This window comes from Cavia porcellus, unplaced genomic scaffold, assembly GCF_034190915.1.
Source record: "Cavia porcellus strain 051 isolate PalLab524CR breed Dunkin Hartley unplaced genomic scaffold, mCavPor4.1 scaffold_27, whole genome shotgun sequence".
NCBI lineage: Eukaryota > Metazoa > Chordata > Mammalia > Rodentia > Caviidae > Cavia > Cavia porcellus.
This window is the reverse complement of record NW_026947510.1, coordinates 10,990,945-11,005,025: the sequence shown is the minus strand read 5'-3', so window position 1 is coordinate 11,005,025 and position 14,081 is coordinate 10,990,945. Positions and strand designations below refer to the sequence as shown.

The following is a 14,081-nucleotide window of genomic DNA, read 5'->3' as shown; positions in this document are numbered from 1 at the left end:
CGGGTTTTAATACCTCATGAAACTAGATGATAGTCACTGTTTCCCCATCCCATGACTCTGTATTTTGTGCCCTGGGAAGTCATAATCTCTTATCTTGAGGCTTCGATCTCAGTTGACAGTATGGAATGTCACTGCTCTTCATCTTGCCTAGCTTGACCATGTTTTTTGGGAGTCATGGGGTGGGGAAACAGCAGCTATTATCTAGCTTCAAAGATTATGCATAGGCACATCAGCCAGCCCTATTTACATTGTTTAAAGCCAACTGAAGGGATAAAGAAACGGCCTACCCAGCTCTGCACATATTAGTACACGGAGACAGGACCAGGTTTAGCCACAGTGGAGATAACTGCTCTTTATTTCAAGGAGAGTCTTTCAGGTGGTCCTCCACATTTCAGGACTTCTCTAGAACTCACTGGAAGGAAGTCAGTATTCCAGCTGGCAAAAGAAAGGTAGTCCATCTAAAGCATCAGCAAAATGTCAGCTCATGTCACAAAGACAAGTAACCTGGGATTGCGGATTGACAGAGTTTAGTGCACAGACTCTTGCAGGTGGGTGGAGGCAGCACCTTAATTTTGCACACAAGAATGATGACAGAAAAACAGAAGCAGTGGGACACTGAATGATCTGAACCAAATAATCAGAACACTGCTGATACTGATACATATAATCTGATACTGCGTTCTAGAACAGGAGCAGGAACAAGATGGGAGAGGAAGAAGAGACGGAGGGCTAATCATTAATAGTTCGAGACTCAGCTAACAGACTTGAGATGGAAATGGTAGGGTGCACTCTTTGTACCCACAGGCGGGTGAGAGCGGAGGATCTTTAAACTGGATGATTCTATTATTGTCATTTGTTCACATGAATAGAAATTAATATTATTTGGCACGATGTATGTCTGTTAAATTAGCATAACTCAGATCTATGTGTGAGAAAATATTTCCATGAAGATTCAATTTACATGAAATAATGCACTTAGGAATTGTGGCAAGATGATCACTTGAAACTGAGGTGTTTTCACTGGTGATAGGAAGTAAAAAAAGATATCCTGGTCCAGTATATTTTCTATTTAAAATTTAGAAAAGGAAAAGCTCCATAAAGATAAAATTTTGTAGGTTGGCTTTAAGATGGTGAGGATAGCATAAGAGTATCCATATAGCCAAGCATTTTGTATCTTCTAGCTTCGTCTAAAGTCAAAACTGCTGCAGGATGATGGATAGCTATGCATGCCAAATTTGGATGGAGCACAGCATATCTTTCACCACATTTTGTAAAAGGAGACAAATTTTCTAAATCCTGCTCAACATCAATTCTTACCCTATTTCTTTCACTCTAAATATACCATATGTAGTGGCATCATATTTATATTATACTTAGAATCAAATTTACACATTAAGATTTATATGTTAATGTGTTTAAGTTTCATGGGATAAATAAGAATGTCCTATGGGCTCAAAATTTATATAATTTATTTTACTACTATGCACACTAAAATGAGTTTTAGAGACATAAGTTGAAAGCTTGCATAAAAACTAAGTGCATGAATCATTTACATTCATAAAGATTTTGATTAGATTGGGGTATTGGTAGAGCTAATTAAACAAGATATTAATTATCGCCCCCACCCCAGTTTGGGCAGAAAGAAGTTTAAGGAGGACCTTCAAAAAGAAGCAGTTATGAAAAATATTCTAGAGCTTTCTTTCCAAGACTGACTTCTTCTTTTATGTCTTTTATTTTGATTCTCAAAGTTGTCATCGCTGCTGAATTTCAGGAAAATTCCCCTTTAAAAATCCAACTCATCAGTAACAAAAGTAAATGTCATTAGCTTATTCTAAAAATATATATATGTGCATTTTTAAAAAATAGAACTTTTCACTTGAACAGAAAGTTTACATTGACATAAAAAATATAGAATCATCAAACACAATCTTGCAGTTTAAAGGAGTCTAGAAATATGGTAGAGGGTTTAGAGATTCCCAAGTCACCTTAGTTTAAAACAAAAACATTTGGCTCTGGACAACAGATGTAACATAGAGTACTTTTTCCTTAACAGGGGCCCCCGACTGTCACCTTCTCTGTCACTTGTGTTGTGTTAAGTACAATAGTCATGTCTACTCAGTGAAAAATGCAAAATGAGACACTTAGATTTCCTTGTAATCTCCAAGTTAGTCTAGCTTTCAATTTGAGGAGCGAAGTGATGAGCAGAGGGTTGATTCTTGGCCCACAAAAGAGTCACTGGCTCTGCTCATCATCCCTGTCACTCTGAAAGCTTCCACCCACCCTGTTGGAAAGTGATCTTACAACATCTACCCATTTCTAATGCACAGCACGACAAAATTTTAGTTACACAATATTTACTTAAATATTGTAAATTAAACACATATTATCACATGATATTAAATAAGTTAAAGGAATTTATAATTGAATAAATAAAACATTCAGTTAATAAAACACGTCTTAAGGCAATTTCCATTTAATTTCAACTGATCGCTTTGGAGGAATACGACCCTATCATGGTTTTATTTGTGTGATCTTTGAGTTTTCATACTCTACAATTAAATTCCTATAATTCTCTAGGACACAACTATAATATTCAAAGTATAACAAAGATATATGAAATATCATTTTATTTATGTAAACAAAGATTTAAGAGATCGCACAAAAACATAAATCTACAATAATTTAATTAGGTAAAATTTTTGCTAGGGTAAATACTAAATTTTGCTATTAAATATTTAATAGTTTTATTAAATTATCAGAAGTACCAAAAGGCAGTGAAGAAATAAGAATAACTATCAAAATAGGTTTTAAAAAGCTATGTTTAGATAGCTTCATTGTCAATCTTCCATCAGCAATCTTATCCGTAAGAGAAGATACAATGTTATTAAACACATCATCAGATAGCAGAGGGACAAAAAAAGAAAGACTTACAAAACTTTTTAAAAAGTTGTTTTTAAAAAATACTTACTCACTTCCCTCCCTCTAAGAGGATACATCCTGAGCTTTTCAATAATGTCAACCACGATCAAGGAGAGCATAACCAGAGACACAGGGAAGTCTGGGAGGGAGTCAGGTAATAAAACAGCAGACTCATTGCTCTTCCTTTGCACCTGTTTTTAGAAAACCATTCAGACTCATTAAATTCTTGTGCTTACTTCACTCAAAATTGTTTTCAATCTTGTGCAAGCAGTGCTAAGTTAATTATAAGTACATTAACTAAAAAATTAAAAGCTTGATGTTTCAGCTTCTCAGGTTATAAATGTCACAAGATAATGAACTGTTTCTTAAGATGCAATAAGGATTCATTTAAGAGGAAGAGTTTTCAATTAAAGATGGGGTTTAGTAAATTCATGTAAAAATATAATAGTAGGCTCTTGGTGATCCTGGAATGGCTAATTCCTTTCACCTGTTAAACCAAGTTTTGATGAGTCCAACCTCCAAGAGAAATAAATAATAGCGTCTAGGGTTTTCAAGGAGGGAGAGCTCTGATTATACTAGGTGTGTTTTCCTCCTTCATGTGCGTATGGTGCAGAAAATTTAGGGCAAGTATCATGTTAATGGGGAAATACCAAAAATTTTTTTTCTGAGATTAGGAGTAAGATAAAGATGCCACTAGAATCATTTCAATTCGGTATTTTACTGGTGGTTTTAGCTGGTGTAAGGTGTCATGAAAATAAATAAGCAGTATAAGAATTAAAAAGAAAGAAAAACAAAGCATGGCTATTCATAAACTGCATGATTATATATGGATAAAATCTCCCAAAATAGATAAATTATGCATAAATGCCAATGACAAAAATTTAGAAGGTAAGATTTTTAAAAAATGAAACCATTCAATCAACTTTTTCTTTTTCTCTCTCTCTTTTTTGAGGTGAGGTCCTGGGAATTGAACCCAATGAATCACATAAGCTCTTTTTAATTTTTTTTTTAATTTTGAGAGAAGGTTTTTGCCTATTTCATTAAGTTGCCCATTTTAGGCTTGAATTTAGGATTCTCTTGCCTCAGGCTCCCAGAGTGGTGGGTTTACAAGTTTGTGCCAACACATCCAGCCACATTTCAACTTTTTGTGGAACATGATGAGCAGATTATAAAATGTACGTGAAATTGAAAAGGCAAGGAAATTTAGGAGAAAAAGAAGAGAAGATAATGTGATATAGAACCATTACAAAACTACAACAATTGTTAGTATAGGAAAAGAAAACTAGGCAATGGAGCAGAACAAAAGCCCAGAAACAAATCACACACGTGCACAACTGACTTACTACAAAGGCAAGACTGCAAAGCATGGGCAACACAGACTTTCTTACTAAATGGTACAATGTCTGCTGAATGTTCTTTGAAAAAAAAAAAAAGAAGTAAAACTCGATCCTCGACTACACAGCATATACAATTAACATGATGTTCCAGATGGATTTGGGGTCTAAAAGAGACTAGAAAAACAATGTCCCTCTAAAATACGAGAAGGGGAAACATCCTTAGAATTTTGAGGTTCAGACTCACAGTATCACAAAATTTTTTCAAATAAAGGGCCAGAAGCAATATCCATAAACACAAGAAATTGATAAATGGAACTATTATCAAGTTAAAAATTTCTGTTCACTAAAGGATACCAAGAAGAATATGAAGGTAAGCCACCTTCATATTCTTCTTGGTATCCTTTAGTGAACAGAATGTGGAGATATCTTTTAGTGAACAGAATGTGGAGATATCTTTTAGTGAATAGAATGTGGAGATACCAGAAATACACATAGGCAAAGAAGGGACTGTAATACAGAGATAACACTTTCCAATGAGTGTAATCTTTTTAAAAAAAAAATAAGCAACCCAATAGGAAAATGGGCAGGATAAAGAGATGCTCAACCTCACTATTTATGAAGGAAACAAAATTTAAAACTATAATGAGATTCAGGAACATCGCCACTAGGATATCTAAAAGATACACAATGCAAGTGCTGGTCAGGATGGGGAGAAACAGCCACACTCATTCTATCCTAGTGGATTCTTTATTATAAAAATGAGAATAATCTCTTTGAAACTCAGTTGGCATCAACTATTACAATGGAACATTTGAATATCTTCCAATCTATATATTCTATTCCTATGTATTTACCCAACTGAATATGTGACAAGGAACGTATTCCAAGGGTGGCATAATTTGTAATGTCCCAAAATGGAATAAACTGAAATGCGCATCAATAATAGAACCAATAGATTGTGATATCGGGCAGGGGTGTAGCTCAAAGGAGGATTGTGTGCTTGTTAGCATGCATGAAGTCTTGGATTTGATTCCCAATATCACATGATAAACAAATAAATATGTTATCTTCATAAATGAAACACTCAATAACACTGAAGATGAATGAACTAAACTACATATAAACATACAACATAAAGTCACAACTATACTTTTGAATGAAAGAAATCAGCCATAAGTTATACAGTGCAATACAATACACAAACACACATACAATTTGATATCTACAAAAAGTAAAAAAGCAGACAAACTGTTCTGTGGTCGAGTTCCCTTAAGGAAGGAGGAAAAGATAGTCACTGCCGGGAGCTCTGGGTAGAGCTGACCAAGATGTATTTCTTGGCCTAAGTAGCATTTGCATAGGGCTTGCTCTGTAGTGCCCCATTGATAGTGTGCATTTATGGCTTGTGCATGCTTCTGCTTGTGTTACACTTTAGTGAAAGGCTCAGTGAAAAATTAATCAAAAGAGGAAGGAACAGATGTAACAAGGGATGAGCTGTCATAGACAAGAACAGAAAAGAGCTATCAAACTCCAGGTACTCATTGTTCCTTGAGAGGTTGTAAATTGAAATTTTAAAGCTCTTGGGAAGCTCCAAGCTACTGCTTTTTTATTTTCCACAGATTAAGCAGATTAATAGAGCATTCTTCTCTGACTTTCTTGGGTAATAAAGTTTTCACAGCCTGTTAATTTTGCCTATAAAAATTCTGCCTTGTGGACACACCCAACATCTTTGGGAACCACATTTAATCAAAGCATAAAGTGGTTTTCGAAGAGCCATCCTGTGCAAAGAATTTGTCTGTGGATATGTTATCGATGAACTTAAAAGTTCAAGAGGTTGGGGCTGGGGATTTAGCTCAGTGGCATAAGCGCCTGCCTTGCAAGCAGGCATTCGTGAGTTTGATCCCTGGTATCCATAAAAAGGAAAAGACCAAAAAAAAAAAAGTTCAAGAGGTTATTCTTTTGGATATTGTGATATTAGAACTGATGACAATCATGAAAAACATCAGGCTGATAGAAGGAACAAATGTAGATCAACTCTTGAATTTCTTACTTTTTTATTATTTTGAAATAACATTCCCATCTTGCACACATAAACACAAGAGTAATGATTTGTTTTAAAAAAAACAATGTATCAACAATCACAGAGCTAACAATGATGCTAATGATCTTAGCATTGTATATATGTAGCAATTTGGGAGGAGACTAGATTCAATAAATTTGAGGAAATTTTGTTGGGCAAGCTGCTGTCAACTTCCAATAACAGAAAATTCTAAAGCCTCAAAATTTTGCAGCAGAAGAAAGCAAAAATCCATACCTCAGTCACTGCTATAGAAAAGCTGAAGCTGGGAAGTGTGGTGAGTAATACGCACATCATCAGAACGGGTCTCCTAGCAGGGAAGAGAAAATAAGCAAAAGCAGTAATGTACAAGATCAAGAGTTCCTGTTATATTTTGCTAATTTTGCAGTTACTGTTCCATTCATGTATAGTTTTTTTAAGAACCCAACTGCTTCCCTATTTCTATTTCCCAAATGTTTGAGTATGGCAAAGAGGAACACATGCAAAAATCAGCATTGTTTTCTTGAACAAAAGGGTGAGAGACTACTAACGCATCAAAGCACAAATTAAATAACATTTAACATTTCCACATTTATTACTTAGAATCCTACTCATGAGTCAGATCTAGTGAGCAACTGAAAAAAGAAATATGTCTTTATCAAGCTAGAGTATATCCATGTTGTAAAATTGATTTTCTAAAAGTATATTTAGAACTAGGCATAATAGCACATGCTTTCAATTTCAGCACCGAGGGAGGCTGAGACAGAAGGCTTGCAAGTTCAAGATCCCCCCTGTACAGCTTACAAGACTCTGTCTTAAAATGAAAAATACAAAAAGGGCTGAGAGTGTAGATCAGTGGTAGAATGTCCTTGATGCGTAGTACCAAAGAAAATACAAAAGAAAGATTAAGAGATGATAGACTATTAAAGATCACTTAAAATAAGAACATTTGGACACTTTTCTGGAACCAAAAAATCATGTATATAAAAAGGCATAATTTTAACTGATTTTTAGACCACTTATATAATCAAATAGTGATTAAATTATGATATGATATAGTGGTACTATATGACAGAGAAGATAGGATATTTAGCTTCATTCATGAATGGAAGACAACAGATGTGTAAAGGTTTTCTACAAGGAGATATTTACCTTTTCTTTAATTAAATATATTATTTTAAAACTTTTTTGTATTTTAATGTAATACAAGTGGACATTAATAAAGAAAATGTAAGCAAGCACTCTTCTGTGAAAAAATAAAACAAAGTTTTATAACAAAATAGACTAACAATAATTAATACAGTGTACTATAATCCTGAAAGAAAAGCCAAAATGTTACTCACAGTACAAGTCATAGACAAAAAAAGAATATCTCTTACAAAAAAGAAAACAAACAGATAATAACACAGTGTTTTCTTTTCAGTGAACTAAAAGAAACTGGTAGTATAAATGAAACAGATTAACATGTATATTGAAATAAAATGAAATAGAAAATTTGAGGAATTATTTGAACATCTCCCCACTTCTTATTTTTCTATCTTGTTTTGCTTTTTACCATGTATATACTTTGAGTTTCTTGTATAATCTGACATTTAAGTTTGTGTGTCTAACTTACTTCACTTAACATTATGGTCTCAAGTACATTCATTTGCCTACAAATGCCTCAAGTTTATCTTTGTGGCAGAGTAGTATTTCATTGTGTATGAACAACATGCTTTCCTTATTCATTCATCTGTTGATGCATATACACAGTTTTCAAGATCTAGCTATTACCAGTTGTGCTACTATAAACATGAGCATACATGTACCCTTTTATATAATGTGTTTCTAAAAACAAAACCATTATTTTCAATTTTTAACAATTTCTCCTAGATTCCTTTAACTCAGGGCTACCTTAGATGCTGCAAATGCAGACATTGGTTAACAGAGGTTGATTGGTCTTTTCTCTTTCACAAACTTGGTCAATGCCAGCCATGGTGGGATTTAAAACTGGTGGCTTGGATTCTTTGAGACCAGATCCAAGTTCCTGCAACACAAGGCTTCCAAAGGAACATCGCTGAACCACCTACCAGTCTTCTTTTCCTCAACTGGATCTCTAAAAGAGGGATGGCTCCTGGGCCTCCTTTATCTGCATTATCTTCCTGGATTATGTCATCCATTCCCATGGGTTTGAACACACCCACTTCCCCCTGGCTCTCAAATACATGCTGTTCTTGTTCCTGAGCTGTAGCTTTGCACACCCATCTGTGCGCCATCTCCCCGGACAGTAAAGAAGAAATGCAGACTTCACATGTACGAAAGGGAAGTCAAGTTCTCTTCCACACCTCTGACAATCCATCACGTGGTCCATTGCAGATTCTGATTCTTCTTAACACAACAGATCATCCACTATTACTTCTCATCTGTAATATATCAGTACTTCTACTCTGGTGTAGCAATATTTTCTTCATATTACAAAATGGAATCATATTTTTATTTTACTTTTGGGTTTTTATTTTTTAGACAGTGTCTCATTATGCAATACAGGCTGGCCTTGAACTCACAGTGATCCTCCTGCCTCAGCCTTCAAGGTGCTGGGATTATAGATGTGTGTATGCTGGAGTCATATTTTTAAACTGTAAAATACATCTTACTAACCTACTCAAAAATCTTCAACGCTGATGGTCATTGGTGATACCCACCTCTAATCTCAGCTCCTGGGTAACTGAGGAAGGAGAATCAAAAGATTTGAGCCCGCCCTAGACAAATTAGCAATTTAGTGAGACCCTGTCTCAAAATTTAAAAATAAAATACAGAATCAAATAAAATACAAAGAGATAGGGGTGCAGGTCAGTGCAAAATCCTTGAGTTTAATTTCCAGCTACAACAGCAGCAGCAACAGCAACAACATCCTTCAACGCTGGGTGGGGGTGGACTTGGGACATGATTTTAATGCATTCAGAGCTTGGGTTTTGCCGATGATGGACTTTGCAGATGGATGCCAGTGATGAGTGCAGGTCCTTACTGACACCAAACCATACCAAAAAATGGTTAAGGTCATAATTTTATGTTATGTTCATTTTACTACAATTTTTTAAAAAATCCAATGGATATGCAATGTGATTAGAATAAAACTAAAACTTATTATTCCAGCACACATGTTCTACAGTTATCCTTCTTTTCCTCATACTTAACTCCAGAAACACCGGTCTTTTGTTATTTTGTCTTCCCATCAACCTGGTCCATCTCAGTCTTATATTGTCTGTTCCCTTCACTGGGGTTCTGTCTGGTCATTTGTCTCTATAGATACATAGACATTAGAGGAGATTCTGGTGAAGCTCAGAAAGGAAAGGAAAGAGCTAGAGAGAAAAGTTTTGTCTCTTGGAAAATAGATATCTTATAATGGACAGAATGCTGTTAGGAATATGAATGTTAAAGATACTTCTGGTGGGGGCTGGGGATTTAGCTCAGCGGCATAAGCGCCTGCCTTGCAAGCAGGTGGTTATGAGTTCGATCCCCATTATGGTTAAAAAAAAAAAAAAAAAAGATACTTCTGGTGGTTTAAGATGGAAAAGAAGACGAATGTTTTTGAAAATGGATCCTATTTATAAAAAGACAGAAAAGACCGAATTGTGCTCTATCAGGTAGAGCAGGAACCTGGAAACAATGAACTCAGATATGGAACTGAGTGTTCCTAAGCAAGTATGGAGACATGGTCCGTTTTCTATTTGTTACAAAAATGTGAGGGTAGAGATAAATTGAAGAAGGAATTGTTTAGCAAAAAAGAAACTAGAACTTTACTGTTCACTAAAATTTAGCCTATCCATAATGCAAAATGGAACAAAATAGACTTAGAAAAGAAAACTCAGATTGTGTCTCATGGATCCAAGCAACCACCTCACCCAGCCTATTGCTGGCTTTGGAGAGAGAGAGGCAATAGAGAATGGGATGGAGTGGGACCCTTGGGCTTCCTGGGCTCCGGTGAGGAAAGCTGCTGGGAGAGCTATTTGGATGCAAATCCATTATAGAAAAGGAAAGAAAAACTATGCTGATCAAAAGGAGGTACAAATGTGGGTGCTACAACCTTGAGACCAGAGGTTTCCTTCACAAATCAGAGGGTAAGGCCACTAAGTAAGCCAAGGAGTTGGAGCTGCCACCTTAGGGCCTGGACAATAGAAATCCAGACCCAGAGAATTATTCTCAAATCTAAAGACTTCATGAAAATTCCCTCTTAGGTTCTGAACATGTTCTGAGACTCACAGTACCTATTTGTCTCCCAATTTCTCCCTTTGGAAATAGTGGTCTCTCTCCTGCCCCACTATTTTGGATATGGCTTCACAGGTCCATGGATGAACTTCTGACCTTGAGTTGCTGATATTTACACAGGATTGTGAACTTACAATTAATGTTAGAGTGATTAAGAGTTTTGATGTTGGAGTAGACAAATCTGTTTTCCACATGGAAAGAACATAAATGTTGAGGGTCAGCAGGTGAAATCTATGAGTTGTTTTTTTTTCTTCTGAATAGCTATGCTTAAGGTCCAATTCCTGGTACCTCAGAATATACAGTGATTCCATTTATGCTATAAAAATATCATTTGATAGAGGATCAAGTTAAAATGGGGTAAAGTGTACCATAACCCAATGTGGCTAGTGTCTTTTAAAAATGGAGAAATTGGAATCAGACATACACAGATAGAAGACTATGAAGACACACAGCAAGAAATCATGGGAACATGGTGGCAGCTATGACGATGAGGTGTTGCAGTGCCACGGAAGGCCAAGGACGGACCTTGAACCAGCAGAAGCCAGGAAGAAGACAAAGAATGGGTTCTCTCTATGTCCTTCAGAAGGGACAAACCTTCTAGCACCTTGATCTCAAATTTCTATCCTCCAGATTTGCGGATGATATATTTCTTTTCTCTTTTTCTTCTTTTTTAAAATTTTATTTTAAAGGGGGTAAAATTAAACACAACAAAACAGAACAAAATAGGACATAAGAACGCAATGTAAGAGATACAAATTTCAAAGCTAGATGACCTGAGATCACTGTCTATCATATTGTCTCTTGTTTTCTTCCAAATAGTTGTCCATGTCTTTGCATACAGAGAATTCATACAAAACAACATAGTATGAAACTGATCTGAACAGAATGAGGAAGGCAATTTAGGTCTTTAAGACTAGACAACAGGGAAGTCACCAATGGCTGTCGTAGAAATTCTTGTTCTCTTCAAAATAGCTGTCCATACTTTCATGTATATTGAAGTTCAACAAAACAAAACAGGCAGGAGAGGAGGGGTTGCTTGGTTTCCTGGTGCTCCAGTTCCCAGCATGGTGCAGGTCCCAGTAAGTAAATGCCAGTGGCTCCCGTCCTGGGCTTCCAGAGCTGGGATGATATATTTCTTTAAGTTATCAAACTTATGGGACTTTGTGACAGACGTTCTGGATAACTAATATGAATAATGCATTTATGCTATTAGTATCATAGATACAGCTTTGAGAGTCTACTCATGCTGGAACTAATGTAGTGATACAATTATAACACAGATCGGCTAAAGAACAGAACTTGGGGCATGGTGCATTTCCCTCCCACAGAAATGGGCTAAGAGCTATCAATGTCCCTTCACGAGGGTCTATTAAAAAAGCAGCAATAAGAAGGACTCTTAAGAGTGTGGCCCACGAAGAAAGAACAGAGCTGGACCATGAGGGGTTAAAACTTCCTGTTTATGAGCAAACATTCTGGCCCTGAGACTCCTAGTAGAGGAAGCATAGCAGCTGGAAAGGTCAGACAGTAACTTGAGAAAAGCCTTTCTGCTCAGAAATGTACCAAGATTCGCTTTTGCCTGCCTACATTCAAAGTTTCCAGGATTCCCACAATCTGGTCTTAACTCTCCAGAACATGCCAACACTCCCTGTCTACACTCCAGCTGAGTTCATACTCCATGCCAAGTACCTGAGAAAAGTGTGCTACATACACCACATAAACTCCACAACAACTCTGCTGAGTGACGATGAAATTGATGCTGAAAGTGTAATTCGGGGGCTGGGGATTTAGCTCAGCGGCATAAGCGCCTGCCTTGCAAGCAGGCAGTCGTGAGTTCAATCCCTGGTACCGATAAAAAGGAAAAAGACCAAAAAAAAAAAAAAAAGTGTAATTCATTTGACCCAGTCCGAGGTGAAAGAGGAGTTCCAATCTCAGTCTTTCTGATTCCAAAACCCACACATCTGCAATTGCAAAACTGTTCATCTCATTTCACTCTACTTGCCCCTTTCTAAACAAGTTGGTCTTCTCCTACTGTTTAAAAAATTATGCTTATTCTTCTATTGACTCATGACTCTTAGTCATCCCCTCTTGCACATCTTTCCACCCTCATCTTTCCAAGCCCAGTTCAAGTCAGGCTTCCTTCTGAGATTGTTTCTGAATCCTTGCCTCATAAACTTGCATCTAAACAGCAGAGTCCTAAGAACCCATAGAGGGAAGGTGCTATGTGGGCTGATGGGGAGGGGCAGGAAGTGAGGTGGAAAGAATGAATTACAAAAAAATTCCCCTATGATCAGTATTAAATTTTGATGACTGCGTTAGCTAGATTAATATTGGACTCATGGGTGGATCACATAAAATTTTGTGATTTGTTGCATAGTATTCTAGTGTCTTCTAATAGCATTTATGCTATTAGAAGATATGCTAATATATTATATTAGTTATCTAGAACTTCTGTCGCAAAGTCCTGTAAGTTTGATAACTTAAAGAAATCCCAGCTTTTGGTGGGAGTGTAGACTGGTACAGCCTTTGTGGAGATCTGTCTGGAGATTTCTCAAAAAGTTGGGACTGGAAATCCCATTTATTCCAGCTATTCCACTTCTAGGCATATTCCCAGAAGAACTGAAAGCATCATACCACAGTGATATATGTGCACCTATGTTTATAGCAGCACAATTTGTAATCGCCAGATCTTGGAAACAACCCAAGTGTCCATCAACTGAGGAATGGATAAAAAAGTTGTGGTATTTCTATACAATGGAGTATTATTCAGCTATAAAGAAGGATCACATTGAGATATTTATCAATAAATGGGCGCAGCTTGAGACCATACTCATAAGTGAAATAAATCAATCTCGCATGTGTGAATACCGAATAGTTTCCCTAATGTAAGTAACGATTCAAATATATAAAAATATGTGGTAATCATGATTCCCCATTAGGTGGCCTTGGAGCCTTATAAAGTTTTCACTCATTAATTAGAAAGGCTTTATTCTGGGCTTCTTGATATGAAAATATTTGAAGCTAGAGTATATGAAGTTTTATCCAAATATTTCAAGGAAAAAGACACTATGGTAACTACTATTAAGTCAGGTTATATGGTGGTGAAGTACTAGGTTGTTGAAACAGTCATGCTGTGACCTCTATTGTTATATTGTTATGTCCTGTTTTATCTCAATCTCCCCCTTATTGTTTTAAAAAAATTATTTAGTCATTTCTTATGTTTGTCTTAATTAAAGAAAAAATTCAAAAAATTAGGATATATAAATAGTAACTCTTTTTGATTTCCTATTAACTTGTTTTGAAGTCCTGTAGTACTCCCACGATCTTGTTTTGACTGATTAGACTCTGTTCCATTCTATATGGTAGTATCAAGTTTGAAGACATAGGCAACTACTTTGAAGACAATAAGATTCACTAAGATATCCATTCTGGTTTGACCATTGTCTTCTTTGGAAGTCCTGTAATGTTTACAATGCCTAAGTTTTATTGGTCTTGTTCTCTACTGTTTTGTCCAACTTTATAATATCTAA

At 36.1% G+C, this 14,081-nt stretch overlaps 1 protein-coding gene across 1 annotated transcript in view; it reads right to left on the bottom strand.

The window, feature by feature from the left end:
• Tmem236 (transmembrane protein 236) overlaps nt 1-14,081 on the bottom strand; it is a 45,788-nt gene that overhangs the window by 24,824 nt on the left and 6,883 nt on the right. Inside the window, exons 2-3 of the mRNA XM_003462773.4 lie at nt 6,568-6,640; nt 2,969-3,110 (exon numbers count right to left, since the gene is read on the bottom strand). Coding sequence (XP_003462821.1) covers nt 2,969-3,110; nt 6,568-6,640 — 215 coding nt within the window. The remainder of the gene's footprint in view (nt 1-2,968; nt 3,111-6,567; nt 6,641-14,081) is intronic.